Genomic DNA, 26,295 nt, shown 5'->3' on the forward strand with positions numbered 1-26,295 from the left:
TTTTTTATGTCTTTTCCCAACTCATAAAACTTAAGTAGCCTCTTATTTCCTGCTGAAAATAATTATGAATTCATTAGCTCACTATAAACTGGATTTATCTTGTATTACATATCTCCACAAAACTGGTTTCCTTGATGATTCCATTACAACTATCTTAGGGTATGTTAGCTGCTCTATCAAATAACATCAAGTCATTGGCTTATCACAACCAAGGTTAATTGCCCACCACATCACAATCTGATGTGGTTGCAGTGGTGGGGGGTGGGGTGGGAGGATAGAATTCTGTCCCACACAGTCATTCAGTGATCAAACCTCGATCTGGTGACATGCCATCTGCAAACCTGCAAGGTGACAAAGCAGGAAGAGAAGAGTAGAAGCTCTTGTAGAAGAATTTAAGGGGAACCTAGAAGAAGTGCTCATTTCTTTCATCCACACTCCATTGTCTAAAGTTCAGTTACATGGCTCAACTGACCTGCAAGGGAGTCTGGGAAATATAGTCTTTCTGTATACCCAAGACAGAAATGACCTAGTTTTTGTTGAATAGGCAATGCTGTCTCTGTTGCACCTGTCTTCATTTCAGCTCTGAGCTTTTGCAGTACTCTCCCTCTGACCTTGGAATGTGTCCCTTCAGTCTCTTCCGCATCCTCCCCATTCTTTGCGGTTACACTCAGTCTCTTCCTTAAAGCCTTCCTTATTGCTCTCTCCCCTGAATTAACAAGCCATGGAATTACCCAAAACATTCCATTTAACACAGGCTTGCCTTGACCTCAGTTTGTGTCATGTGTGCAAGTCTGGGTAGCAGCTGCAGGGCACTGAAGAGCCAAAGGCCGTGACTTATATACATATAGAATATCATAAAACTGTTTGTTGGGAAGGGGACACCCTCAGAAATAGAGTATATTGAAACGTGATGGGATGCAATAAGAACACAGTATCTTCTGCAATTCTCTTGCCACACATACATAATTGGAATCTGATTACGAGGAAACAGACAGATTGGAATTGAGGGACACGGTATAAAATAAGGCCCATAATCTTTAAACATGTTAAGTTATAAAAGCCAAGGAAAGATCAAAGAACTGTTTTGGAGTGAAGGAGTTTCACATGACAGAGACATGATAACTAAATATAGTGAGTGATTCTAGGCTAAATCTTTTTGCTATAAAAGATATATAGACAATTGTCAAAAGCCCATTCAGTATCTGCGGATCAGATGGTAGTAATGCATCATTCTGAATGTCCTGATTTTGATGGTTGTTTGTGGTAATGCAGGAGAAGGCTCATGTGTATAGGAAATACTAAAGTATGTGGAGATGATAAGACATTAGGTCTGCAACTTATTCTCAAATGGTTCCGAAATGGTTCTTTGTATCATACTTCCAACTCTTCTGTGACTTTTTCATTTGTCTCAAAATAAAAGAAATAAAATGCTTGCTGAAGGAAAAGGTCGATAAATCTCATGTACAGGCAAAAAAGTGCATTTCATAGGCGATCGCCTCTGCTCTCTGGGTGTCCCGTCCCAGCAGTTTTAGCAATAATTATCACAACAGCAGCACTGTTGACAGTCCACACTGCAGCTGCTCCTCCTCCTCCTCTCAGAGAACCCTGGTTTTGTTGGGGCTCAGCAGTGTGCCCAGCCTTGGAGGGTGAGTCATGGGACTAAGCCAGTGTGACCTGCCCTCTGTTAAGTACTACAGCTGCCATCCTAGGTACCGATATGCTAGGTCTTTTGGCACAATTCACCTTCTAAAAACAACAAAAAGCCACGATGCAATACATTTTAAAAAATAAACTCAAAATCTTTTGAAAATGATGAAAATGCATCAGGCAATACCAAGCTAAATTGGAGATAAATTAGAAGAACCGGAGAGGTAAGCACAAAAGCTGCTTATTCTGAGGTTATTCAAGATATTGCTCATTTGGGGCCTTCGAGGTGAGGGGGATAGAAGTCAGAGTCCATCAAAGTCCAGGCAGGAGGACCTTCCAGGACACCCCCTCCCACCAAACTGGAGCCCCAAAGAATACACCCTTTCCCAAATTCCCTTGCACCGAGGAATGACTATGTGACTCACTCTACTCAGTAAGATGTAGGGGGGAAATCTGCTGCTCAATTTCTGAGGAAGAATTTTCTCCCTGAAAAGGAGAGAAGGCCTGAGGAGAGCCCCCTTTCTTTCTCCTCTCTTGCAGTTCCAGATGTACTCTTGGGAGGCTATGAGGCAGTGCTTCTGCAGCCTTATTGCGACCATGAGGTAGAGAGTGTAAATACACTGAAGTTGGCGGAGCAGAGGGATCTATAGAATCTAAATCATTGACCAACCCTAGAGGCAGTCACTTCCAGATATTTCGCTACTTGAGAAAAACCATCTAAAGCCATTTTGGGTTTAATGATCTATTCCTTCTAGTAGAGAGCATCTCCATAACTGAAAAAAAAAAAAAAAACTGTGTATATACACCACAATCACACAGCAGAGGGCTTGTTATGTAAGTTCTATCACTCAATCAGGAATATCATTCACCCATTCATGAAGGTTTACAGGTGGCCCCTCTATGAAAATTCATTGAGCTCCAAAGCAGAACAAGGAATGTTGAGGAAGAATAAGGACTCAAGCCCTATGGGCTGAGAAAGTTCTATTTATTCTAACCCCATCTCCCCTGCCAGAATTGATAGTATTCAAGGTTAAGAATCAGAGCCCAGTACTAGTGTCTGCTCCACCTCCCTGCAGGATTTGAACACATCTCTGAGGGGGCTCATTTGTTTATTCTGAGAAGTGAGGAGATTGATCCCAATTACATCTCAGAGTTGACATAAGGCTGCCTGGGAAAACCCCTTACCTGCTTGAAACACTTATCCCTTGCTAATGCTTTACAGATCTCATATTTTCTATTTAATCCTTAGAATACCCACCCCCTCTGGGTACTATTAGTACTAAGTTAGCAAATAAGGAAACAGAGGCTCTCTGAGTTTACATAATTTCCCCAGTTCACACTCTGTGTAGGTGTCTTAATCCAACTCCAAATCATTGTCTTAAAAAAAAAAAGATTTATTTATGCTTACAGAATTGGGGTACAGACCAGAGGTGTGGTGGGTGAGAGGATTCACCAGAGACAGAGTGGAGAGCAGAACAGGCTGATTGACCTACTGAAATACACTGCTGAGGGGAGCAGAGGTCAGAAGAGGTCTGCCGTGCCATGTGGGTCAGCTCCCTGACAGGGGATTGAACTCGTGCTGCAGTGGCTTCAGTAATGCGGTGCTTTAACCCATTGTGCCACCCAGTAGAGCCCAAATCATTGCCTTTTTTAAACCCTTACCCTCAACCCTGTCTTTACCCCCAGGCTTATAGCATGGGAGGGTAGATGAACAGCTGTGGGAATACATGAGGGCAGAAGCAATCAGGGAAGACATCCTGAAGAGGTGAAAGGCCTTGAAGGCTGGGAAAGAATTAGAGGCAGATAAAAAAATCAAGCACCCTAGAGGGCACTGAGTCAGCCTCATAGCTCAGAAGGAAGTGTCAGGGAGATGGGGCTGGGGCTGGGGGAAGGCTGGAAGCTGTAATTGTGAAGGAGAAGGAATATAACTGGGGTTAAGTACAAAGCTCCCGTAGCCGAGGGCTGGATTGCCTCCCAGCTCTGCTACTTATCAGGTATATGCTGTAGGACAAATCCTTCTCAGAATCGTGCATCCCTTTCTGGGCTCAGCTAAGGTTTCAGTACTTGGTAAGTGTCATTGTCAGAGCTCTCTGTACTTGCCGGTCTCCCTTTCCCATGGCAGATCTGTTGGGCCACTCTGGGGTACCCAGAAAGCTCCTGGCTAAGCCCTACTCCTCAAGGGCTAGGACCTTTTTCTGAAGATACCACTGGTCCCAGAACTTCACCAACCTGAGCTTACTCTAACCCCAGCCTTTCTCCCCCCACCCCCTTCCTATGTGGGGGAATGAGAGAGATAAGAACCAGCAGCTTCAATTAAAATCGAGTCGCTTGAACAATAATGGAAAAGTAATTGAGCTAAATTGAAATGTAATTGGAAAAAAAAAAAAAAAACAGCCGAGTCTCAACATGAATTTAGAAACCAGCTGGGGGCAGGGGTTTTCCACTCTCCAGCCTCCAAATATCCTCATCTCTGCCCCAGCCCTCGGGCCCCCATCACCCATGCAGCTAGAGTCCCGTAAGCTCCTTTCTGTCCTCCTGAGCCTTCTTCCCTAAGTTATCCCAGACAGTGCTTCTCCATAGGGGGCAATTTAACACACACACATGCTCCAAGGGACATTCAACAATGTCTGGAGAGGTTTTTGGTTGTCAAAACTGGGGTGTGGGCGTGCAGCAGACACCTAGCGGGAGAGACTCCGGATAGAAAGCACAAGCCAGTTCCCACAGCATGGAAGTATCTGGCCTAAAACTTCAACTTCATCAACGGCATGAGGTTGAAACAGCCCTGCTGCTCTCTGTTCTGGCCCCCAGGCCTCAACTAAGAACTTTTCGTTTCCTCTTTCCTTTCCAGCACCAGGGAGCTCCTCCTCAGATCTGTAAACCCCCCAACCTTGATCCGGAGCAGAAGGCAAGGCAGACACTCTACTTGCTGGGCACCCACGACCCCTTCCAGGGGGATCCCTCTCTTGCCCAGGCCTTTCCGGCTCCCCTTCCTATTCCAGCCCCTCCAGCCTGCTCCCCTGCTCCCACCAAAGGAGTGCCCAGAGTGACTCTTTAAAGCTCTCTGCCCATCCCCACCCCCACGTTAGGAGCAGAAAGCCAGAAGAGTCTTCAGAGATGATCTTGAGGGTGGCTGCTCATAGCAGAGCTGGGCGACTGCCCCCAAACTCCCTTCCACACTCCAGCCCTGACCAGGTGCCCAGCCAGGGGTGGAGCTTCGCCATGTCTTCTGCCTCCCCTGTCTGTCCACACCTGGATGCGGACCGGCTGCCCACCAAAGCCAGGCCTGGCCCCACTGCCTCTCCAGCTCCCCTCCCCCTCTGCCACCCCCTCTTCCCACTCGGGTGTGCGACTTCAGTGTGGGGCTGAGGACCTGAGGGGGTTGGGGGGTGAGCAGGAGATGCCTGTTTGGGCTCCCGATAAACTCAAGAGTCAGCCGGCGTGAAATGAAGAAATATGGCTCCCGGTAAATATTTATTTTCTATCAGAAATTAGCAAACCAAATGTAATTAAAAACAACTCTGTGTATGCCTTCTCCACTCCCACCCCAACCCCAAGTCTAGAAAATGACATCTTGGAATAGTGAGTCATAACGACTGTCCTAATTAACAGGCTGCCTCCAACACTCCTGCTGCCCCCCCGCCCCGCCCCGTCCCCCCCAGACTCTCTAGGAAGTGGCCTTGGGGGGTATGTGTGCAGACCTGCCCCTGGCCCCTCTCTTCTCAGCCCCACTTAGGTCCAAAGCAGGGCTGGAGGGAGAGCAAAATAGCCTGATGGGAGAGGCAGACGCCGCCCCTCCTCCGCCCTGCTCCCACCCACCCAAGGGAGGCAGCCGGCGTTGCTGCTGGACAAATGACTTTGGGGAGTCAACCGAACCTATTCCCTCTATCTTGGTGACCTTGGACGAGTCCTCTTAACTCTCCGAACCTCAGTTTTTCCAATGGGGATTGGAGAGCCTTTTTTTTTTAAGATTTATTTATTCATACAGAACTGGGGTACAGGCCAGAGATGCGGAGGGTGGGAGGATTCACCAGAGACAGAGTGGGGTGCAGAACAGGCAGATCGACAAAGTACACTGCTGAGGGGAGCAGCGGGCGGGCCAGGAGAGGTCTGCCGCGCCATGTGGTCACCTCCGGGGCAGGCGGGAATCGAACTCATGCGGAAGTGGCTTTAGCTTCTAGTGCTGTGCCCCAACCCACTGTGCCACCAGGGAGGGCCAAGAGAGCCTATCCTGCAGGTTTGGGAGACATGTAGCGAACCTCTACAATGCGCAGGACACTGTTCTAGTCTGTGGAGGTAGAACATTGATGTGAACAGACAAAACCTCTGCTCTTAGGACTCAGCGTCTTCAGGATGTTGTCATGCACACGGATGCGAAGGTAACCACACGTGTTCTCTCCTCTACCCAGCACCCCAGCAGGGGCGTCCTGCCCGTGCTGTCCCCACCTAAGCTAATACTTAATCTCATTGAACAGTGTGCCTGGCACTGTCCTGGTGCTGCTCCTTCGGGGTGAGCCGGCCAGCTGGAGGACTCACTTGAGCGGCCTCCAGATGGGTGCAGTGGGCAGAGACCCCAGGTCCTTCTGCTCTGTCAGTGTCCTCAGTCCATGCTGTGGTTGTGCTCAAAAATATTCGAGACCCGCCTCTCAGAAATGCTGTTTCACTCCTGTCTGCACTGCTATTTAAACATCCACACTGTCCTAGCGCCAGCAGGTGAAGTCCAGCCTTGCTCACAGCAGCTCCGCAGCTTCCTGAACTTTCTGACCTGGATTATACAGATATTCAGATTGGGCCTCTGAAGCAGATCATGCCCAGCCTATCGGTGTGCCATCCTGCAATGTGCCAGCCCAACTTCCAACTGCCAACATCTGTGCCTCTGCCTTTGAGCTCACTCTGGGGCAGCCACACCACTCTTCTTTGCTCAGAAAGGCCACCTCCTCCAGCAAGCCTACTGTGATTGCCCTATTCTGCTCAACTCTGCCCTCTAGATCTGACTTCCTTGGACTCTATGTGAACTATTCTTCGTACACCTGGCACAGACCATATGGTATTAGGAGTTGACTTTGCATGTCCAAGTTTTAGGTCATTTGTAGGTCATTTCTCCCTTCACAGCCTGTGCCACCAAAAGTTGTGGATTCAAGTAGTGGTTCACTCTCTCTCTCTCTTTTAAGATTTATTTATTCATGCATACAGAATTGGGGTACAGGCCAGAGGTGCAGGGGCAGTGAGAAGATTCACCAGAGGCAGAGTGGGGAGCAGAGTAAACAAATGATGAAGTACACTGCTGAGGGGAGCAGCAGGTGGGTCAGGGGAGGTCTGCTGGGTCAGTTCCCTGGCTGGGATCGAACTGTGGTGAAGCAGCTGCAGCGAGGTTCATGGTGCTGTGTTTTAACCTGTTGCACCACCAGGGAGGGCCCCTCAAGTACTGGCTCCCTCTTAAAAGCTGTGGCACCTGGGCACATTATTTAACTTTTCTGAGCCTTGTTTTCCTCATCTGTAAATTATGGATGGGAATAATAGAATCATACCTCAAGCTTGTTTCAAGAAATGAATGAGATGAATAAACTACTTGATCCAATGGCACCAAGCACATAGGGATGGAAGGAGTCGGTTTTGCCGCCATAATAGACTCTACGGGTGCCTCATCTTCTCCTCTGGGGGTCCCCCATTTTTTTTAGGTAGCAACCAACCTCTGGCCACTTATAATCAATTGGGTGAGCCTAAGCTGGAAGCTGGGTCAATGGGCGTCCTTCACCGGGATTCTTCTAACTGGGGCTGAGAGAGTTTCAGCTTCTTCTGGTGGAAATGCCATGAGACCCTAGGAGGAGAGCCTTGGAGGAAAAGTGTCAAAGTTCTGTTTGAAGGTGGACAAGTAGAGATCAGAGGAAAACAAGCAAGAGTTGTGGCAGCATTTGAGTCCTGGGTTCCTGCTGTTCTGCTGCCTGTCGCTTCCCCCCTTTGACTATGAGAAACGTTCCCATAAATCCTCTCTCTTGTGTCCTTCCCCTTTCTCTCTCTTCCCCTTGGGGTTTCTTCCCCCTTAATTCAGTCATTAAGACAGTTTCTGTCATTTGTTCCCCACTCAGTCTGGTCAAGCCAGAACTCCCAGGATACCATATTTCCTCCGTCTGCCAGTAGCAGAAAGCTCAGTCCTTCCTGATGGAAAAGAGGTGAGGTGGTCTTTGAGCTTCTGCTACAGGACACCCCAGTGTGAACTGGGCCGCCTGTCTGGGGGGCCTCAACTGTGCACTTAAAATTCAGTTGTATCGCAGACACACACAAAAGGATCAATAATGGGTTTATTTACAAAAGGGGAAAAGAAAAGGAAACACCCCAGGGAAAGAGAGAGGGATACAAAGTAACTGGAATATCTTACCAGCTTGGCTAGCTTGGAGCTCTGGGAACAAACTAACTGAAAGCCCTGAGTCACATGATCCTAAGAGCCCTGAGTCACACAGTCCCGAGAGCCGTTTCCCGAGCGAGAGAGCACCACAGCAAATGGCACCCTATTTATCCCCCAAAGCCCCAGAATTCCTGCTTAGCTCTGCCCTTGGTTCCTCTCCCTGGTACTGCTGGGAGTGGTAGTTTTCCAATCACCAGAGTAGGGTGTCGGGTCCAGAAAGCCGGAGTAGGGGGTGGAGTCCACAAGACTGCAGAGTTCCTTTAGGACATCCTTCCCCTCAACACTTCTACTAAAGATGTTTCCTGTTTTTCTTCCTCATAAAGGTTGTAATGAAAAGAATCCGCAACCCCAAGGAGGGCAGCTAGTGATCAAGAAGAGCTTCCCAATGCCAGGAACCTTAGGGACTAAGAAGCGGGGCCTGTTTCTACACTGCGTGGGGAGAGGGCTGGTCATGAAGATCTCTGGAGCCTGGAGGCCTCAGCTGGGCTCAGTTGCCTTTCTCTTCCCGCTGGCTCATACCCAGGTAGCGGGACATCTCTAGGAAGCGAGAGGGTGGGCATGGGCTCAACTGAGGCAGCTGAAGAGGGGGCACCTCCTGGCTTTCTGTCTGATTGGGTATCGTTCCACTCCATTCTTTAGACTACTCAAGGAGAATTGCCTCCCTAATTGGCTCTTCTCTCAAACAAGCTATAATGAGGCTAAGCTTCATTCCAAGGGTGCTTAGCCACCTCTGGCATCACTGGATGCCATCTGCGGTCCCTGCCACAGTCACTGCCCATGTTACAAGGGGCTGGGAGATGGGAGAGGGAGATCCAGGGGTCTTACCCTGAATTGATCACACTGCACAGACACTGTCCTGTACCTGGGCAAGTACAGGGTGGTAGAAGTGTGACCTTCAGGGAACAAGAGTATGAGGGGAGACATGGCCCTGCCTCAGGGAGCCCCAGTATGAAGGGTGGGGGGAACATGGCCCTGCTTCAGGAAGCCTCAGTTTGAGGGGAGAGACATAAATCATGTCTGTAGGAAGCCCCTAAAATTAAGAATATTCACTTACTCGGGCCCTCCCTGGTGGTGCAGTGGATTAAAGTGCAGCACTGAGACACTAGCTGCAGCCACTTCAGTGAGAGTTTGATCCCCACACCAGAGCTGACCCACATGGCACAGCAGACCTCTCCTGACCTGCCCGCTGTTCCCCTCAGCAGTCGATCTGCCTGTTCTGCTTCCTACTCTGTCTCTGGTGAAGCCTCTCACCACCCCTGCACCTCTAGCCTACACCTGAGCTCTGTATGCATAAATAAACAAATCTTAAAAAAAAAAAAAAAGAGCAGTCCTTTGGGGGAAAAAAAAGAATATTCACTCACCCATTCAGCAAATACCTACTGAACATCTACTGTCTCTGTGTCCAGCTCTGAATTGGAACCCCCGTCTCTGCTCCTCTGACGCTCACTCTAGCAGGGAACAGCCAGGACACAGTTCCAAGCAGACTGCCTCCCAATTTATTGGCCATAACCATGTCCCAGAGGCTGGCTCTAGCTGCAAGGGAGGCTGAGTCTATATGCCTTCATTTTCCAAGCTGTGTAGTAGAGGGTGGGCAAAAGGGAGTGACTGTAGCATCACTGCAGTAGTCGCACCTGCCACAGAGACCGCGCAGTGAATGAGTGAATGAATGAATGTGCCAGTGAACAGTACAAGGTAAAGGCACAACTCTGTTCACCTCCGCCCTGGTGGATGGGAGAACTTGGAGGGTCAGGACTCAGGAAGGGAGAAGCAGACAATAGAAGGGGAGCTATGGACATTTTTCTGGAGTTTAGAGGCAACCTGGCCAGAGTTCCCAGGTCAGGGTAGGTGGTGAGGGTCACAGGCTCAAAAGAGACTGGGTAGATCCAGGTGGACAGGGCATCTGGGAACTGGGCAGAGGTGACCAACAAGGCAAAGGGGCAGAGAGGAATTCCCCCGGCTTGAAGAGGATGCAATTTCCAGAAAAGGGACTCAGGCTCACTGAAACTTAAGGGCAAGGACTTGCGGGGAGGGGCCAGGGTACTGGTTCCCAGACGTGTGCTCACTGATAGATGTATGTTGCAGGAATTTATTCTTTGCTAGCCCAGGGGGGCATCTTAACAGAGATTTGGACTATGAGTGGGGTTCCTATGCCTAATCCTTTACTGTAATAGCAAGTAAAACAACACTGGAAGTCAGAGCTTTAAGACTGGAAGGAAGTTGTTTAATTTTAACTCTTTTCATTTTACACATGGGAAAATGACCGCCCAGACACAGTAACTAAGGAAGATCAGGCAGAACCTGGACCAGAACCCAGGCTCGGGCCCCGGCGGCTGCCCCTCCTATTGAGCATTGGCTCATTTCTCAAGGCTGAGCCGCAGCCTCCACAGAGTGACTCAGGAGGGCAGCCTAGAGTTCTGCAGTCTGTTCTGAAACATTGGGGGTGCAAAGTAGAGACCTCTTCCCCATTCCTCTAGCCCACTCCATGAAGATGCAAAGGTGGGAAGGAGCAACAGCTGGCCAGCAGGGAGTGGCCAGCAGGGAGTGACCTGCCTTCAGAGTGCTGAGCTCCTAGCCCTGGGCACAGCTGGAACAGGCCTGGGGGTGTTGTAGGAGGGCTGTGTGGCCTTTGTAGGGGGTGACCAGAGGGCCCATTCACTGTTGAAACCTGGGTAACCTCTCCAGAGAGGCTCAATTCTCCTCAGTCAGGAGGCACTGGGTGCTGCTCAGGCCTGGAGGCAATAGACACCTCCACCAGCCCCAGGCTGTTCCCATAGTAACCAGAGGTGAGGGAAATAAATACAAGAGATGTGGGAAAGCTTTAAGGTGTGGCCCTGTGCTGGGAGGCCCAGGGCAGAGAAAGAGGGACTACTTCCTCAGAGACAGGACTACTCACTAGTGTTTGGGGACCTGGACTGAGAGTTGAGACCTGAACCCCACTCCCATCATCACTGCTCTATAGGCCAGAAGCCACCAGGATTCAGCACATACCTCTCCACCAGAGTCCCCAGAGAATCAGCGTCCCCAGGGGGGTGGGAGATTGATCCATCCAGGACCCTCTTTGCATCACAAATTTTAGACAAAGCAAAGGGTCTCATAGCCGCATCTTGGGGAGGGAGGTGATGGGCACCTTCTACTCCCACTGCACCCCACTTTGTCCCCATCTATTCATCAGCTCTGAACCCTAGTATAGAGTGGGCTTCTCCTCCCATGTACTTCCACCCTCACTCCAAGAGATGGTATGCTGGGCTGGCCAGTGACCTCCAGGGAAGCTGGTGGAATTATTGGAAGCCTTTACCAGTGGGGGAGAGAGGCTGAGCTGGGTAGTTTTCCTGATGCCTCTGGGGTGTCAAGCAGGGTAAGATGACTCCCCAACCTAGTTGCTACCATACACACCCCCAGGTGCCCCTACCCCACAGCCATCCTCCCTACAGACAGCCTGCCCAGCGCCATTGTCTCGCCTCAGCCCCACAGTGACCCTGACATCCCCTCACCCAACCCTGCCAAGACCCCTCTGCCTCAAGCCTCAGCCAGAACCCTGCTGGTCCGCTCATGCCCAGAGGGCACTGCTGGAGCACAGCAGCCTACCCGCCCCTGGGCAGGGAGCCCAGAGGCGAGGCTGAGCCTGCCACCCCCTCACCGGTGCCCAGGCGAGGAGCCAAGATTCGGCCTCACCTCACCGCTCCTGCCACCTGCCCACCTCTCAGCAGGGGAGCGGGGGCCCAGTCCAGGGATGGGGGCATGGAAAGGGTGCAGGTTGCTAGTTGTCCCTAGGCCTGGGTAATAAAGTTCCCAGTGTTGGGGAAGAGAACAGAGACAGACACACTGGGCTGCACACGTTGCCGGGGTTTCCATTCACCCTCTGTGGAGCCCCCCTTCCTCTGCAGTGCGTAGGAACACCCCACCCCTCGTTTCACTGACTCCCAAGACTGAATGAGCCTTCAGTTCAAACCTCCCCACTCCCTGTTCCAAATTATAAGGAAATTAATGGGGCTGGCTTTATTGACATTCACAAGCCGAGCCTCACAGGGCTCCTCCACTCGTGGCGGGCTCAGTCCTGCCTCTGCCATCTCTACTCTCTCCCACCTCTGACCTTAGTCTTGAAGTGGATAGCAGCAGAGGCCTGGAGACTTCTAGCCAGGCTTGATGAGTTTCCCAGGAGAGGTGTTATGTCTCCTGGATGGGGAGAGAAGCCTGGGAAGGACCCAAATGCTTTTCTTGCCACCCATCCGGCCCCCCAGCCTTGCCCACACCCCTCCCAGGCTGGAATGAAGCCTCATTAAATGACCCCACATTTGGCCCTCCCTGGTGGCGCAGCAGGTTAAAGCACAGCACTAAGAAGCTGAAACCAGTTCCACATTAGTGCGATTCCCGCCTGCCCCGGAGGAGACCACATGGCGTGGCAGACCTCTCCTGACCCGCCCGCTGCTCCCCTCAGCAGTGTACTTCGTCGATCTGCCTGTCCTGCTCCCCACTCTGTCTCTGGTGAAGTCTTTCGCCACCCCTGAGCCTCTGGCCTGTACCCCAGTTCTGTATGCACAAATAAATTAAAAAAAAAAAAACTTTAAAAAAAATGACCCCACATTCAATGACCCCCTCATTAAATGCCTCCCCCACCTGGGGGGAGAAGCCAGCACTCACAGAGGCTGCCAGCAGTGTCCAAAGAGCACCCACATATGTGTGAGCACCCATGTCCAAACTGACCACGCAAAGGTGTCTCCACATGGCAAATGTGAGATCTTGTTGCTGAAGTAACGTTATTCTCCTTGGAATTTTTCTTATTCACTTGACTCACACCTCCTCATCGCTGGTCAACACAAACCAATTCTTCTCCCTCTGCTCCCAATTGTCTGAGTATTTTTATTTGAATAAATCAGCAGGAAAGATTCGGTGGCGTAAGTTCAAAGCCCTTTTCTAATCCCTGTGATATATAGTTATAAAAATAATGGTAAGAACAGAAAGTGACCTTTAGTTCTAATCTATAGTCCTTGATGACTTCTGGCTTTTCTTCTCTTGAGAAGATAGATTTTTTTTTTTCCTGGCTGTTAGAAAAATACACATTCATGTAGAAATATTCAGACAATACAGCAGAACCTGAAGATGTGGAGCAGGAGGTGTCTGAAACTTCACCACCGACATAACTACTGCTCACGTCCCAGTGAATGTTTTTTCAGACTTAAACAACATACACACATATATTCATCTATGTCTTGTTATATTAAAAGATGAAGTAAAAGGCAGAATCTCCTCTAATTTGTCTTTCCCTTGCAAAGATGTATCAGGATACCTCTCAACGATTGTCCACACTGTAGACATCGGACACTCTCAGCCTCTCCCTCTCAGGTTTTACTCCACTTCTCACTGTCTTCCTGATGAGAGTGGATTGGTGGGTGGTTTCGGGGGGGATACCAAGAGTGGGGTTCCATATAGTTTGTATAGACATAGTGAGCTTGGCAATGGACTGAGTCTACGCAGCTGAACTTTCACTGGCCCCAAGGGACCTTAGAGAAATGGGAAGACCAAAGCATTTTTTTCAAGACCCAAACTGCTAGAGATAGCGTGATAAATTCAGTGGTAGGATTTGCATTTGGGGGGCCTGCCAAGTTGACCCCAGAGCAAGGAAACATGCTGGGCACTGACAGGGCTGCAAGCCATGGAAAGATAAATTTGGGGGCAGAGGGTTCAAGAAGCAGTGTGGAGGGATGCCTCTTCCAAGGTTGGGGTGACTTCAAGGAGAGGAATTTCGACTTTTTGGGGATTTATTTATAAAGCCTCTCTCTAACAAGCTGTTATGGTAGTTTTCCACAGAGGACATATGTAAAAAGGTCAGTCAGCTAGAAATAGTAAAACAAGAACAGGGATAATTCCCACGTGAAGCAGAGGACCACACGGCAAAGAACCCTGCTTCTCCCAGCCCGTAGGGAAGCACTGCTGGGAAAAAGTTCAATGACTCCAAAGAGGCAGAGAAAGAGAGGATCTAGCTCATGTGAGGGAACACTTATACCAGAGACAAAAATCTAGATGGGCCTCCTGGTTCTGTTACAGGGTATCCCAGAGTGGACTTGGGCTGCCTGTCTGTGGGCCTCACCTGCACATTCAAAATGTAATTTTCTGCAGACACACACAGAAAGGGTAATGGGTTTATTATTTTAAAAAAGGGAAACGAAAAGGAAACAATCCAGGGAAAGAGAGAGGGATACAGCTGGAATACTTTACCAGGACCGCTAACTTCGAGCTCTACTCCCAAACTAACGCTGCTAGTCACATGGTTAGAGAGCAGTTGCTCCAGAGAGAACCGTTACCTCTCCAGAGCGACAGCTGGAAAATCACTCTCTATTTATCCCCCAGAGTCCCAGCATGCCTGCTTAGCTCCACTCTTGGGTCCTCTCCATTCTCTCCCTGGTACTGCAGGGAGTTGTAGTTTCCAGTCACTGGAGTAGGGGGTGGAGTCCACAAGACTCTGCAGAGTTCTTTCAGGACATCCTTCCCCTTAACAGTTCTGTCCCTTCCTAGTTTTATTGGTGTGAGTAGCCACAATCTCTGTCTGAGCCTCAGTTTCCTCATCTATAAACATGAAAAAAAAAAGAGTGACTAAATGGGGACCCTCCCTGGTGGCACAAAAGGTTAAAGCAAAGCATTGTGAAGCTTTGTGCAGGCACTGCAGTGCAAGTTCAATCCCTGCTCCAGAACTGACCCACATGGTGCTGTAGACCTCTCCTGTCTCACCCACTGCTCTCCTCAGCAGTGTACTTCATTAATCTGCCTGTTCTTTTCCCCACTGTATCTCTGGTGAATCCTCTCACCCCCTGCTCCTCTGGCCTGTACCTCAGTTCTGGATGCATCAATCAATCAATAAATCTTTAAAAAAAAAAAAAAGCGACTGTAGCATAGGACTCTGTTCTGTAAGTCACCTGCATTGTCTGCATTGAGCCTGCCGCAGGTGGGGTCACTGTCACGCACTGTCAAACTCTGCACAGCTGAGCATGCAGATGGATCACAAGAGGGTTGTGAAAGACAGAGGAACCAGGGGAACATGTTCCTAGTGCCTGCCAGCCCCCTTCCTCTCCAGAGCGGATCTTCTCATATCTTCTAGATGCAGCAGCCCCCAGGCAGCGGTATTTATATCCATGACCCCTTCCTCCAACCCAGCTGACTGGATCAGAAATGGCCTCTGACCCCAGCATGACGAATCAGCGTGTTGCTCCAATGATGAGTCACACTTCTGTCTGTGACACAAGCATAGGCCTATCCAGTCTTTCTCTGGAGAGACTAAGTCGGCCAGTGCTGGGAGGTGCCCCTGGAAGGTCATGATGCCTGGAATGCTGGGGCCATGAAGCAGCAGACACCATGAGTCAGGAGAGGAATGGGGTGCACAAAAAGAGCCCAAGGCTACAAAGTGACTGAATTATACCAGTGTGGTTATCTCGTGCTGTTAAGGGGAAGGATGTCCTAAAAGAAATCTGTAGAGTCTTGTGGACTCCACTCCCTACTCCGGCTTTCTGGACTCTACCCCCTACTCCAGTGATTGGAAAACTACAACTCCCAGCAGTACCTGGGAGAGAACTTCGAGGACCCAAGGGCGGAGCTAAGCAGGCATGCTGGGACTTTAGGGGATAAATAGAGAGCGGTTTTCCAACTGTCACTCTAGAAAGGTAACGGTTCTCTGTCCCTGGAGCTAATGCTCTCTGACCATGTGACTGGAGCTAGCAGCTTTTAGTTCGGGACTAGAGCGCCAAGTTAGCAGTCCTGGTAAAGTATTCCAGCTACTTTGTTACCTCTCTCTTTCCATAGATTGGTTCCTTTTCCTTTCTCTTTAAAAAAAAAAAAAAACCCATTACCCTTTCTGTGTGTGTCTGCAGTAAGCACGTGGGTGAGGGCCCACAGACAGGCAGCCCAAGTCCACTCTGTGCTACTTAAGTTACTCCCAAACTCACTGACTTAAAATGATTATTTTATATCTCATGACCGTGGGTCAAGAATTTGGCAGCAGTTGGCTGAAAGATTCTTTTGGTCCATGTGGCACTGGGTCTTCAGCTGGAGGATGGGTTTTGCTGGAAGGTCCAAAGGGGTATTACTCCCATCCCTAATGCTTTGGGGGAAATGGCTGAAAGGCTGAACTTAGCTGGGATGATCAGCTGGAGCCCCTCAAGTGATCTCTCTGGCTTGTTGGTCTGAGGCAGGCTGGATATCCTACAGGGCAAGGTTCTGGACTTCCAGAGAGAACATTCAAAGAGGCCTGAGCTGAAATTGCTAGGCATCTTCAACACAGAATGCCACATCCCATTGGCCAAAAAAATCACTAGGCCTACCTAGATTCCGAGGGAAGGGAATTAGACCCATCTATCTATAGGAAGGATAACAAAGGACTTGCATCCTCACCCTACCACAGGTGAGGACAGACTTCTACAGCTCTTAGAGTTGCCATGAGTCCAGATACCCATCTGGCTAAAGACATCCATCCCTGTCACAGCCTATGTTTGGAATTCTGAGAGTGTCTGTCCCTCTCACTACATAAATCCCCATTGTAGTGCTCCTGTGTAAATTTGAGTAATTTTGAGGTCTCTCTATACCCATTGAGCCAAGCTTCAGAGGAGAAACCCTAGAGGCAGCAGCAAGAAGTTACCCAAGGTGTAAGCTGATAAATCTAGGGTAGGGAACCTTTGATCTTGTCCCTTCTCTGAGCCTCAATTTCTCCATCTGAAACATGGCACTAACACTGCCTGTCTGGGTCATTATACATGAGTACACAAAGGCTTTCCTGTCACATGCCTGGTCTTTCCGTAGCTCATACCAGGACACCCAGGCCCTTGATTGGGGTCACCATGTATATGTTCAAGGAAGGATAGATGATTGAAATAAGTAACCTCTCAGCTCTAAAATTCTGAGAAAGTGGGAAAAGTTGGCACAAGAGGCTTTTGGGCTGGTGGACAGCTCATGTGAATGAGAGAAGTCATAAATAGAATGCAGAGTGGACATAAACACAGAGATTGTGAGGGGAGCAGTGTGGTGGTGTGGGTTCTGGAGAAGGGACAGGGCAAAGTTGGTATGGGCGGTTAACACCTTCTTTTTCTCTTTCTTTGTCCTTTTTCTCTGTTGCAAGTTTCTAAGTTCCCCTTCTGCTGCGAAGATTCCTTCTGCCCCAGCAGGCTAACACCATTTTTTACACCACTCCTAAATGTCTCTTCTTTAGAGAAGTTGTCCCTGAAACCCCCAACCCAAGTTGGAACCTCCTCTTCCCTTCTGTCCTAGCACCAATTTTATTCATAATAACATATTTCCTGGAGTGACTGTTACCTTGGTATCCATGTCCCCCACTAAACAGGAGCTTCCACAAAGGTTGGGTTTGGTTAGTATTCACTGAAGAATAAATGGGGACACCTGAGTTCATGGGGCTGGAGCCCATGAGTACTGGGTGCTGGGGTGTCTGATGCTAAGAGAAGCCTCCCTCCAGGAAGCAGGAAACCCCCTCCCAGTCTGGCCTGCCCTTCCTCCCCCACGCCTGCGCCCCAACACACATAGCCTGATCCAGAATGCTAGAACACTGCAGCTTTATTGATTAAAACAACTGCGTTTGCAACTAGAGGTTACATTTGGGGGTGGAGTGAAAGAGGGACAAAGAAGGGATAGAGACTGGGGTGGAGACAGAGAACAAGGCAAAGGGGTGAGGGTGGGGTTGTGTAATCGAAACAACCCCAATACCTTTCACCCATTAATGAGGGTCTCCTGTTGTGCTTTTACCTTGGTGGTGGGGTGGACCTGGGCAGGAAGGGCTGGCTTTTCTCCCAAGTCATTGAGGCCTCAGGGCTGGAACAGTCCCCTCGCTCCCCTACCCCTTCTCCTGGGTTGGACGTAAAGGCCTTGGTGAGCTGACCACAGGGGGCAGGAAGGATGCTTGGAGACCCCTGGGGCAGAAAGGCCAGCAGACCTGGGCTGAGATGGTGATTATGTGGGTGGCCAGGGGGAAAGGGGCCTCCCAGTAGGGCGCCCGGGAAATGAATGCAGGTGACGTGAGGGAGACAGGGTGGCCATGGGCACATGTCATCTCTCTGGACCCCAACTTTCTCACCTGTGCAACGGGGGTACTGGACTAGATATTTTCTAAGGTCCCATCCAACTCTAAGGGTCCAGGGATTCACAGGAAAGAGTGGTCCTTCTGCTCACACACACACACACACACACACATACTCACAGATACACACTCACCCTCATGTGGACACACACACACACCACACACACACACACTCACAGATACACAATCAGTCTCATGTGCGGACACACACCCTCACACACACTGACTCAACAGAGAGAGGGGATACTATCCAGCCTTTGAAAGTGGGGTGGCTCCCCTGAATCTAGAACCTCAAACAGTGGCCCCACACAGACTCAGCAGAGCAGGCTTACCTCCCCCTTTCCCTGGGGACAGACCCTGGAAACACTGCCTCACCCCTGAGAGGAAAGCAAGGATTAGCCCTCCCCATCCTTAGGGGCTGTCAGCAGGATGCAGACACCAGGACACACCTTCATTCCCAGTCCAGGCTCCTGTGAGACAGAGGGGAAGGCAGGGAAGGGGACACAGAGTCCTTTCTGTCAGGAAGCCCGGGGCAGGGGCAGCAGCTACAGCCAGTGTGGCCATAGGGCAGGGACTGGCAGCCTCTGGTAGCACCCAGTACTGATCTGGGATGAGAAGCCAGGATCTGAGGCAAAGGCATGGTGCCAAGCCCAGGCCGGGTGCCCAGCAACATCTGTACCGCCAAGCAGGGTAGTCTGAGCAAGCTGTGGCAGGAGACATCAGAGGCCTTGCCCAGGAGTGATACCCCTATGGCTGGTTCCATTTGTGTGACCTCCAGTCAATCCCTTGTGGTCTCTTGGTTTCACCTTTCTTATTACACCATGAGAGACTGGTCCTCTGGTGCCCACCCCAGCACTCACAGCCTGAGACAGGGGTTGTGAAAGGGAAAGGAGAGTATAATGGGAAGAGGAGCCAGGGCCATCCCACAGGGGTGAGGAGGGCCCAGGAGGAGGGTTTGGCCTGCTGGCTTAGCCCTGCAACCCCAGGTCCCAGAGGGAAGGACAGTTAAGCCACGACTCCTTCTCCTACCTGCGCATACCTGGCCCCAGGAGTTTCCTCTCCAGACACCAACCTGGAGGGCCCCAGGGTGAAGGGACACTGAAGGGTGACCCTGGATTCCTCATTTTAAGGCCACAAAATTCCTCAGCCACCCTGACGCAGGGGAGATTGCTACCGGGGAGCACACTGGGTCCAGCCAGTCTTGTCTCCCCGGACGGGGGGGGGTCTTCATAGGCCACCTACCAACACACAGGCGCTGACGTGCACTGCCACAGACACTCAGCCCAGGGACACTGGCACCGAGGTGTGACTCACTGACACACAAACGATGGCTCACACGTCACCAGAGACACTCACTCGATGCCACAGACGCAGAGTGGCACGGCTCCAGGCACGCTCATGGTACCCACATTCCCTACAAACCCGCTGGTGTGCACACACACACACACACAAGGACCTGGGACTCAGCATCTCATCGGGCCACCGTGTGCCCAGACCACACCACCTCGAGTTAGTCTCCCCGTCGCCTCACACTCTGCCCATGTGACCACGGCCTCTCCCCAAACAGACAGACAACTTGGGGCCACGTGCATGCTGCTCCTCTCAGCAGCATACACCCGGCACTTCGCTGGCACGTTGCTTCACAGTTGTGGAGGAGAACAGGGGAGACATTTCCCATCATGGAGCAGCCGGGGCTGGGGGAGTCTTCAAAGGCCATCTGGGAAAAGTAGGCACAGGGGGCCGTGTCTGGCTGTCCGGTCATGCAGAAGCCACAGGACAGGCCGCAGAGGTAGCCCTACAGGCGAGAGGCTCGTGTTCCCATCTCAGGTTCTCCTGAGGGGGTCTTTAAACATTTCTGTGGCCAGGCAGATTCCAGTCCAATCAAATCAGGAACTCGGGAGGCACCCCCGCACGGGTGCTTTCTAAAAGACCCTCTGGTGGTTCCACAGTCAGGTCTGGTAACCACGGATTTCTAGAACCCATCCCGCTGGGCCAAGCCTGCCGAGTGATTTCCATAACAGGCCCACTTGTGCTGATGAGGTTGGGGTGGGGAGGGACAGGGCTGAAGGCTCAGAGGAGGAGCTCACAGTCTAGTCGGGGCAACACAGCCTGCCCAGATGGGACAATCAGGGAACAATACTCAGCAGACACCACAGAAGGCTGTTCTGGAGACCTAGGGTCACACATTTCGGACACAGGTCTTGGCTGGGCCAGGAAGCAGCCACCCTGGTTGGGTTTCAGGAGGCCCCACTCCAGCCCCGGCCCGGCCACACAGCAGCTGTTGATTTTGATAACACAGACTTGGCAGAGCTCCGAGATGGGCAGCGTTTGCTTTGGTTCCCCGCCTGCCTGGCATCACAGTGCGGCCCGTGCAGCACTCCACCGAAGGCTCAGGAGAAGCCGTGGGACCCCCGGGCCCCGAAGCGCTTACATTTCAAAAGGGTTATCTGTGAGCTCTTTGTCCTCTACAGGGGATGACAGACAGAAACTCGGGTGGCGGCAGACAGCTTGAGACCAGAGAGCAGGGCGGGGAGCGGACTATTGGGCAAGCACCCTCCGAGCATTCACGTCGCTCATGAAGACGGACACGCGTGCGGCCACACACAGGCGCTCCCAGAGCTCACGTACGGCCCGGCCCCGGAGATGCGCGGGAACAGTCACACTCAGACACACATCAGCACACACTCCTGCCCAGAGATGCAGCCGCAGCGCCACACTGACATGGACACACCCACAGACACACACAAGCACACGCACAGGGACAGGGCCACAGGCTCTCACGCAGGAAGACTCACCCCGGACAGGGCTGGGCCTTCTCTCTCCCGTGGACCTCTGGGTCGGGGCTCCAGGGTGATATTGAGGAAGAGAGTTCACACCACCTCGGCCCTAAGGACCTACCCCAGGCCCTAAGGACGGGGAGGCCTTGCACAGCTCCCAGGGAACACCGTGACCTGTTACCCCATCCCCACCCTAACTCTATAACACCCCCCTTCTTTACAAACCTGGGCAGGGAAGAGAACATCAACTAGACCATGCTTTGCAGTGGGGGGCAAAGCCAGCCCCTACCCACAGCTTCCTACTCAGGGCACTCCTTCAAACCAACTATTTAAGAAACGGAGGCTCCATTTTACTACCAAATTCAGCGTCTGAGGTGAAGATACAAAATTGCAAAGGCAGGACTTTCCTTCTGTCCCCCTCAAAGTCAAGCCTCACCCCAGAAAATGGCCTGGTCTCTGGCTCCCTGGAGACACAGCTCAGAGCCGAGGTTACCAGCTGACAAGGGGACCGTGGGCTCAGCAGTCCAGCTGTTTGCAGGGCAGGGTGCAGGGGGGTGGGCCGGGATGGTGAGAGGTTGTCCATCTTCAGACTGCCCAGGTTCAAGACCCCACGTCGGGTCCCTTCAAGGAGCAGACAGTGAGGAAGGGGGAATATGACATTCCAGAAACACCTCAGGGGATCCGGGTGACCTGGGGACTCTACCTTCCGGCCCTCGCCCTGGGCATGAAGCAGATGTCTCACCTCTCTCCTTTTCCCCAAAACTGGGACGCTCAAAGACCTCACAAGATCCTGCCTGGCCCCGCCTACCCTCCTCCCGGGGAGTCCCAGAGTTCAGCAAGGGAAGGTCCCCTGTATCCTTCCCTTCTGGTAAAGCCACTGGGCTTCAGGGCCAGGGGAAGGTCAGAAACACGCCAGATACAGCCAGGACAAGGCCTAGGTGGTGCCAGTGTCCTGGGGTGGCGGAAGCCATTTGGGGGAAGTCCCCTGTCTCCGCAGTAAAGAAGGTGCTGGCAGGTTGGATAGAAACTTGTGCTTTAATATATCTCTGTGTGTGTGAGTGTGAGTGTGTGAGTGTGTGTGTCGAACGACCGTCCCCAGGGCCTTAGTGCTGGACCTCTGTCCTTGTCCTCTGCTTGTCCTTGATGCCAACGCAAGGCCCCCTCCTGGTGGGCCAGCCCTGCCCCTGGGCACCCCAGCTGGCGGGGGTCAGTCTTTGGTACGATGCGGACACTTTGGTGTGCCGGGGGCGGGGTGGGGGCCACGCAGCTCTCATCATCTCTGCAATGCCAGGAGGAAGATGGCCATGGGTCCCCAGAGCTGCAGGCAGGGCTGGCAGGGGGCTCCACTGCCCGGCATCACCACCACTGGGATGGAAGAGAGAAGGGAGACAGGCCAGGGTGCTGGTCAGCTTGGCAGGCCCGTGACGCAGTAGGCAAGCAGGTCGTAAGATGATGGGTTATTCCCCGCCTCCCCCATTTTGGGGTGGGGTGGTGATACTGCCTTCAATGCTCATGGGCACACTTCTAAGCCCAGATGGGAGGTGGCACGGTTGGGAGTTAACTTGGCCTGCTGGGTTCCAGATCCTGGCTCTTCAGCTCACGAAAACACAGGCAATTCCCTCAATCTCAGTGGGCCGCAGCTTTCTCATCTGTAAAATGTGTCTAACTGTGAGTCCGAGCCTCAAGGACCACTGTGAAGATTAGAGGCCAGACATACACTGCTAACAGCTCAGTAAACTTGAGCTGTTATTGTTGGACGTACCTGGCCTGGGGTGGGGGCGGGGCATGTTCAGACACAGGCCCAAGGTTCTCTGTGTAAATGACTCAGTAAGCACGCAGTGGGGCGTCTATGGTCTTTTCATGGCCCCACAGATGGAGCCCTGGGTCTCAAGTGCTCACACTGTCACAAATATAAGTACCCCAGAACCCCCAGTTCTCCCCCCACCCAGAAGGGGCCACCCACACTGCCCGCCAAAGGCCAGGGCCCACGTCCACTCCCTTCCCATCTTGCACCTTTATTGGGATCCATCTGTTTCCGGGGACACTCTCCCTTCTTCAGTGTGACGTCATCTATAGCGATATCCCCTAGGTAGCCAGAGCCTCGAACCCCCTCAAAAATAATCTGGGTAGGGTCAGAGAGCAGGGAACAAGGGTTAGGGAGGTTCTGTGGGTGCCAGGATCCCTTCCTCCATCTGCCTAGAGGTCCCACCCCCACATCTACCTCTCCCCAGTTCCAGGGAACAAGCACCAGGCTTTCCTACCTGCTTCCTGACCAGAATGACCAGCCAGGGGCCGGGGGAGCCCGCAAAGCCTCACTCACCTGGAAGGGCCCGCTGGGGTTGATGGGCACATGTGCCTGTTGCCACACGTTACCCTTATTGCCACTGAGGGTCCAGGCGTGTGTGTCCAGGGCCCCTTTGTTCCGGGACCGCACCAGGAGGTTGAGGGAACCTGTAGAGGTGTGAGGGGAGACGGGCAGTGAGGTCTGGACAAGGGCACCCCATCCGTCCTCATTCACCAAGCCCCTCGGCTCCCGCCACTGCCCCTAGGGGACAGGACCTTCTCCCCAACTCCAGGCGGGTCCAGTGTTCCACTACTCCAGGGAGCTTCAGCACCGGAAAGAGCGGGGGCAGCAGCAGCACCTCAGCTCACCAAGACAACATGTACACTTCCTTTAATTTCTTTCCTTCCTCCCTAACCATTTAATCCCGCCCCAGTCTACCCTCTGACACCACCACCCCTACACCCCACTTTCCCGCTCTGGACAGAAGACCTGTCTCAGGGTGCTGGAGCCTGTGTCTGAACAAGGAACATGATTCCCAAAGCACAAAATGCAGTGCCTGGTTAGACACCATGTCTGGGATGGCTTCAGGATGCTCAGAACTGGACGTATACATTTTTTAAAATTGAAAACACATTCCTGAGCCTTCCCTGGTGGCACAACAGGTTAAGACACAGCACTGCAAGCTAACAGCAGCCTTCAGTGTGAGTTTGATACCCGGCCCCGGAGGTGACCCACATGGCGCAGCAGACCTCTCCTGACCCACCTGCTGCTCCCCTCAGCCGTGTACTTCGTTGATCTGCCTGTTCTGCTCCCCACTCTGTCTCTGGTGAATCCTTTCACTGCCCCTGCACCTCTGGCCCATACCTCAATTCTGTATGCATAAATAAATAGATCTTTAAAGAAAGAAAATGCACTCCTATGTGTGTTTTAAGAGGTGACTAGCTAGCTCTCTAGACCCACAATTTCTCTAATATTGATGCTTAGAACAAAGCTAAGAAGAATGAGTTGATTTAATTATGAAAAGTATTTATATATGTGCTCAAAATGGTGTAAAAATAACAACAATGAAATTTTGGTGGTATCAGTCTATGGGTACTTAGTCCATCTGCCCACAGCCACAGGGCCCTAGAATTCTGGAGGTACTGAGGAGACCAGAAGAGAGGAGGGGACATCATGGCTTAGCTAGGTGTGCCAGGCAATACCATGTTGCCTCTTTGGCTCTTCCAGCCCACCTCCAACCCCCCTGACACAGACGCCCGGGCTTAGAGGGAAGAGGAATCAATCTTAGACGGTGCCTGGTGGCTGGCATTTCCATGGCGCTGCCCGTAGACAAAGCCGCACCATCTGTGACACCAGATAGACAGACCCCTGGTGGGGGGAGGCCACCAAATGTTACCTGCTGAGAAGAAAAGAGCTGGCGTGGATCAAGGAGAGCCGGCACACGCGAGGCCTGGGGACAGCTGGTGCCCGGAGCTGCCAGCAGGGGTGGGCGGGGAGTGGAGATGAGGGGCCAGGACCGCAAGGGACGCCCCTTCCCTAGCAGCAGATCCAGGCTGAGGTGGGGGACCCTCACCAGCAGATGGGTGGTGCAGCCACCCCAAAATGCCCAGAATGGCTTCAGCAGGGCCCAGTTCAGAGTCGGCTCGCACTTCTCTGCGGCTCTGAGCTCCCAGAGTGTAGCCTCAGTTCCCATGCTGTTTCTTCCTCCTCTACCACCCTGACCACAGGCCATTACAGGGACCCCTTGCTTTTCACTGCTCCAACAAAATTTGAATTCCTGCCCTTCCCTGAGCACCCATCTTGTCAGCTCCGAGATCCCCCTGCTCAGGGCTTCCTGACACCTGTCACTAGGGCCAGGCAGCACTCAAGAGCTTCAGCCTCCCCTAAAGGAGCCTTGTTCACTACATGTTTCCCTATCTTCCTTGCCACCTTCAGAGCCAAGCCCAGTGACATGCCGGAGCCTGGACATGCTCCAGCTTCCCTGCCTCTCGGCTTTTGCACAAACCGTCCCACTGCTTGGCATGGCTTCCCCCACCATGTCCCCCTGGCCTAATCCTTCTCATGCTTTGAGGCTCTCTGAAACCTACCTCCTTCGCAGGCATGAGTAGAAGCCTTTATGCTTATGTGGCCTAAATCTTTGTACTCTAGCCCCTGAGGCCCAAACTACCCTTTGCTCTGTGTTGTGGCAGTTACTGGAGTTCACATCTTCCATTTGTTCTAAGGGTAACATGGCAGAAACTCAGACTCCCTGTGGTTGTCTCTGTTCCCAGGTATCCGGTCATCCTGGCTCATAAAGCCTATGTCCAGGGTGGCAGGTGAGTCCCCAGTGCCATTCCTGTCTTGGGGACAAACTGGCCAACTGTCCTGGTCTTCCTGTGACATGGGACTCTTTAGCATTAAAACTAGAGTTAACTGGAGTTAGCTTGCATGGGCTGAACTAGAAAGGAGAACTGGAGAGGGAGCCCTCACCTATTCCAGGGAAGGCTTCTCACAAACTCCAGACACGGACATTAGGCAAACTGGTCTGTACAGATGGTTTGGGGCCTGTGGATACAGAACTTTCCATTCCATTCTGTTTTAGCTTAGGAGGTCTGCTTGACCTATACTGTGAGCAATGGAGATTTCTCCAGAGTGAGCAGTTAGATTCATTCTAACTTAGCATCACTTCTCCTGTCTATTCAGAATGAAGTTTTGTGGCCTGACAAAGCATGATTGGAAAGTCAAAGATGAGCAAGAGGCAGAACAGCGCGGATAAGATGGGGAAATAGAACACATGTGTGCTGGCTTATATAGGCATGAAGTGTTTCTGGAAGGCGGCCCCAAAACCATGACACCATGATGGCCTTTGGGGAAAGGGTCTAGATGGCCAGAGTAGGAATGGACAGCATTTCTATTACCTTTTGACCTATACAAAATGCATTACCTTTCCTACGAAAAGTAAACAAACTAGTACCTAAATCACTTTTAAATGATCACTTCTCCAGCAGAGTCTTCCCTAGCCAGGTCCCCAGAGGTGGTCAGGTCTCCCTGTTACCAGCTGTGCTGCCCCCTTCCTTCTGGTGTGGACACGACCTATCACAGCTCGAGTTGGGGTTAATGTCGGTCTCTCCCAAGGTGCCGA

At 51.7% G+C, this 26,295-nt stretch overlaps 1 protein-coding gene across 3 annotated transcripts in view; it reads right to left on the reverse strand.

The window, feature by feature from the left end:
* Positions 1 to 21,906: 21,906 nt before the first annotated feature.
* Positions 21,907 to 26,295, reverse strand: part of MDGA1 (MAM domain containing glycosylphosphatidylinositol anchor 1) — a 55,836-nt gene continuing 51,447 nt past the window's right edge. For 2 of the 3 annotated variants that reach the window (XM_012722405.1, XM_004673439.2), the window contains 3 exons: positions 23,211 to 23,341; positions 22,904 to 23,012; positions 21,907 to 22,255 (listed from right to left, as the gene is read on the reverse strand). In XM_012722405.1, coding sequence (XP_012577859.1) covers positions 22,164 to 22,255; positions 22,904 to 23,012; positions 23,211 to 23,341 — 332 coding nt within the window. In that variant the 3' untranslated portion in view covers positions 21,907 to 22,163. Of the gene's footprint in view, positions 22,256 to 22,279; positions 22,540 to 22,903; positions 23,013 to 23,210; positions 23,342 to 26,295 lie in introns of those variants that run through there. The other variant, XM_012722414.1, reaches the window with a different exon arrangement.

The sequence above is a fragment of the Condylura cristata genome, unplaced genomic scaffold, assembly GCF_000260355.1.
Source record: "Condylura cristata isolate star-nosed mole 26May11 unplaced genomic scaffold, ConCri1.0 scaffold00001, whole genome shotgun sequence".
NCBI classification, from domain to species: domain Eukaryota; kingdom Metazoa; phylum Chordata; class Mammalia; order Eulipotyphla; family Talpidae; genus Condylura; species Condylura cristata.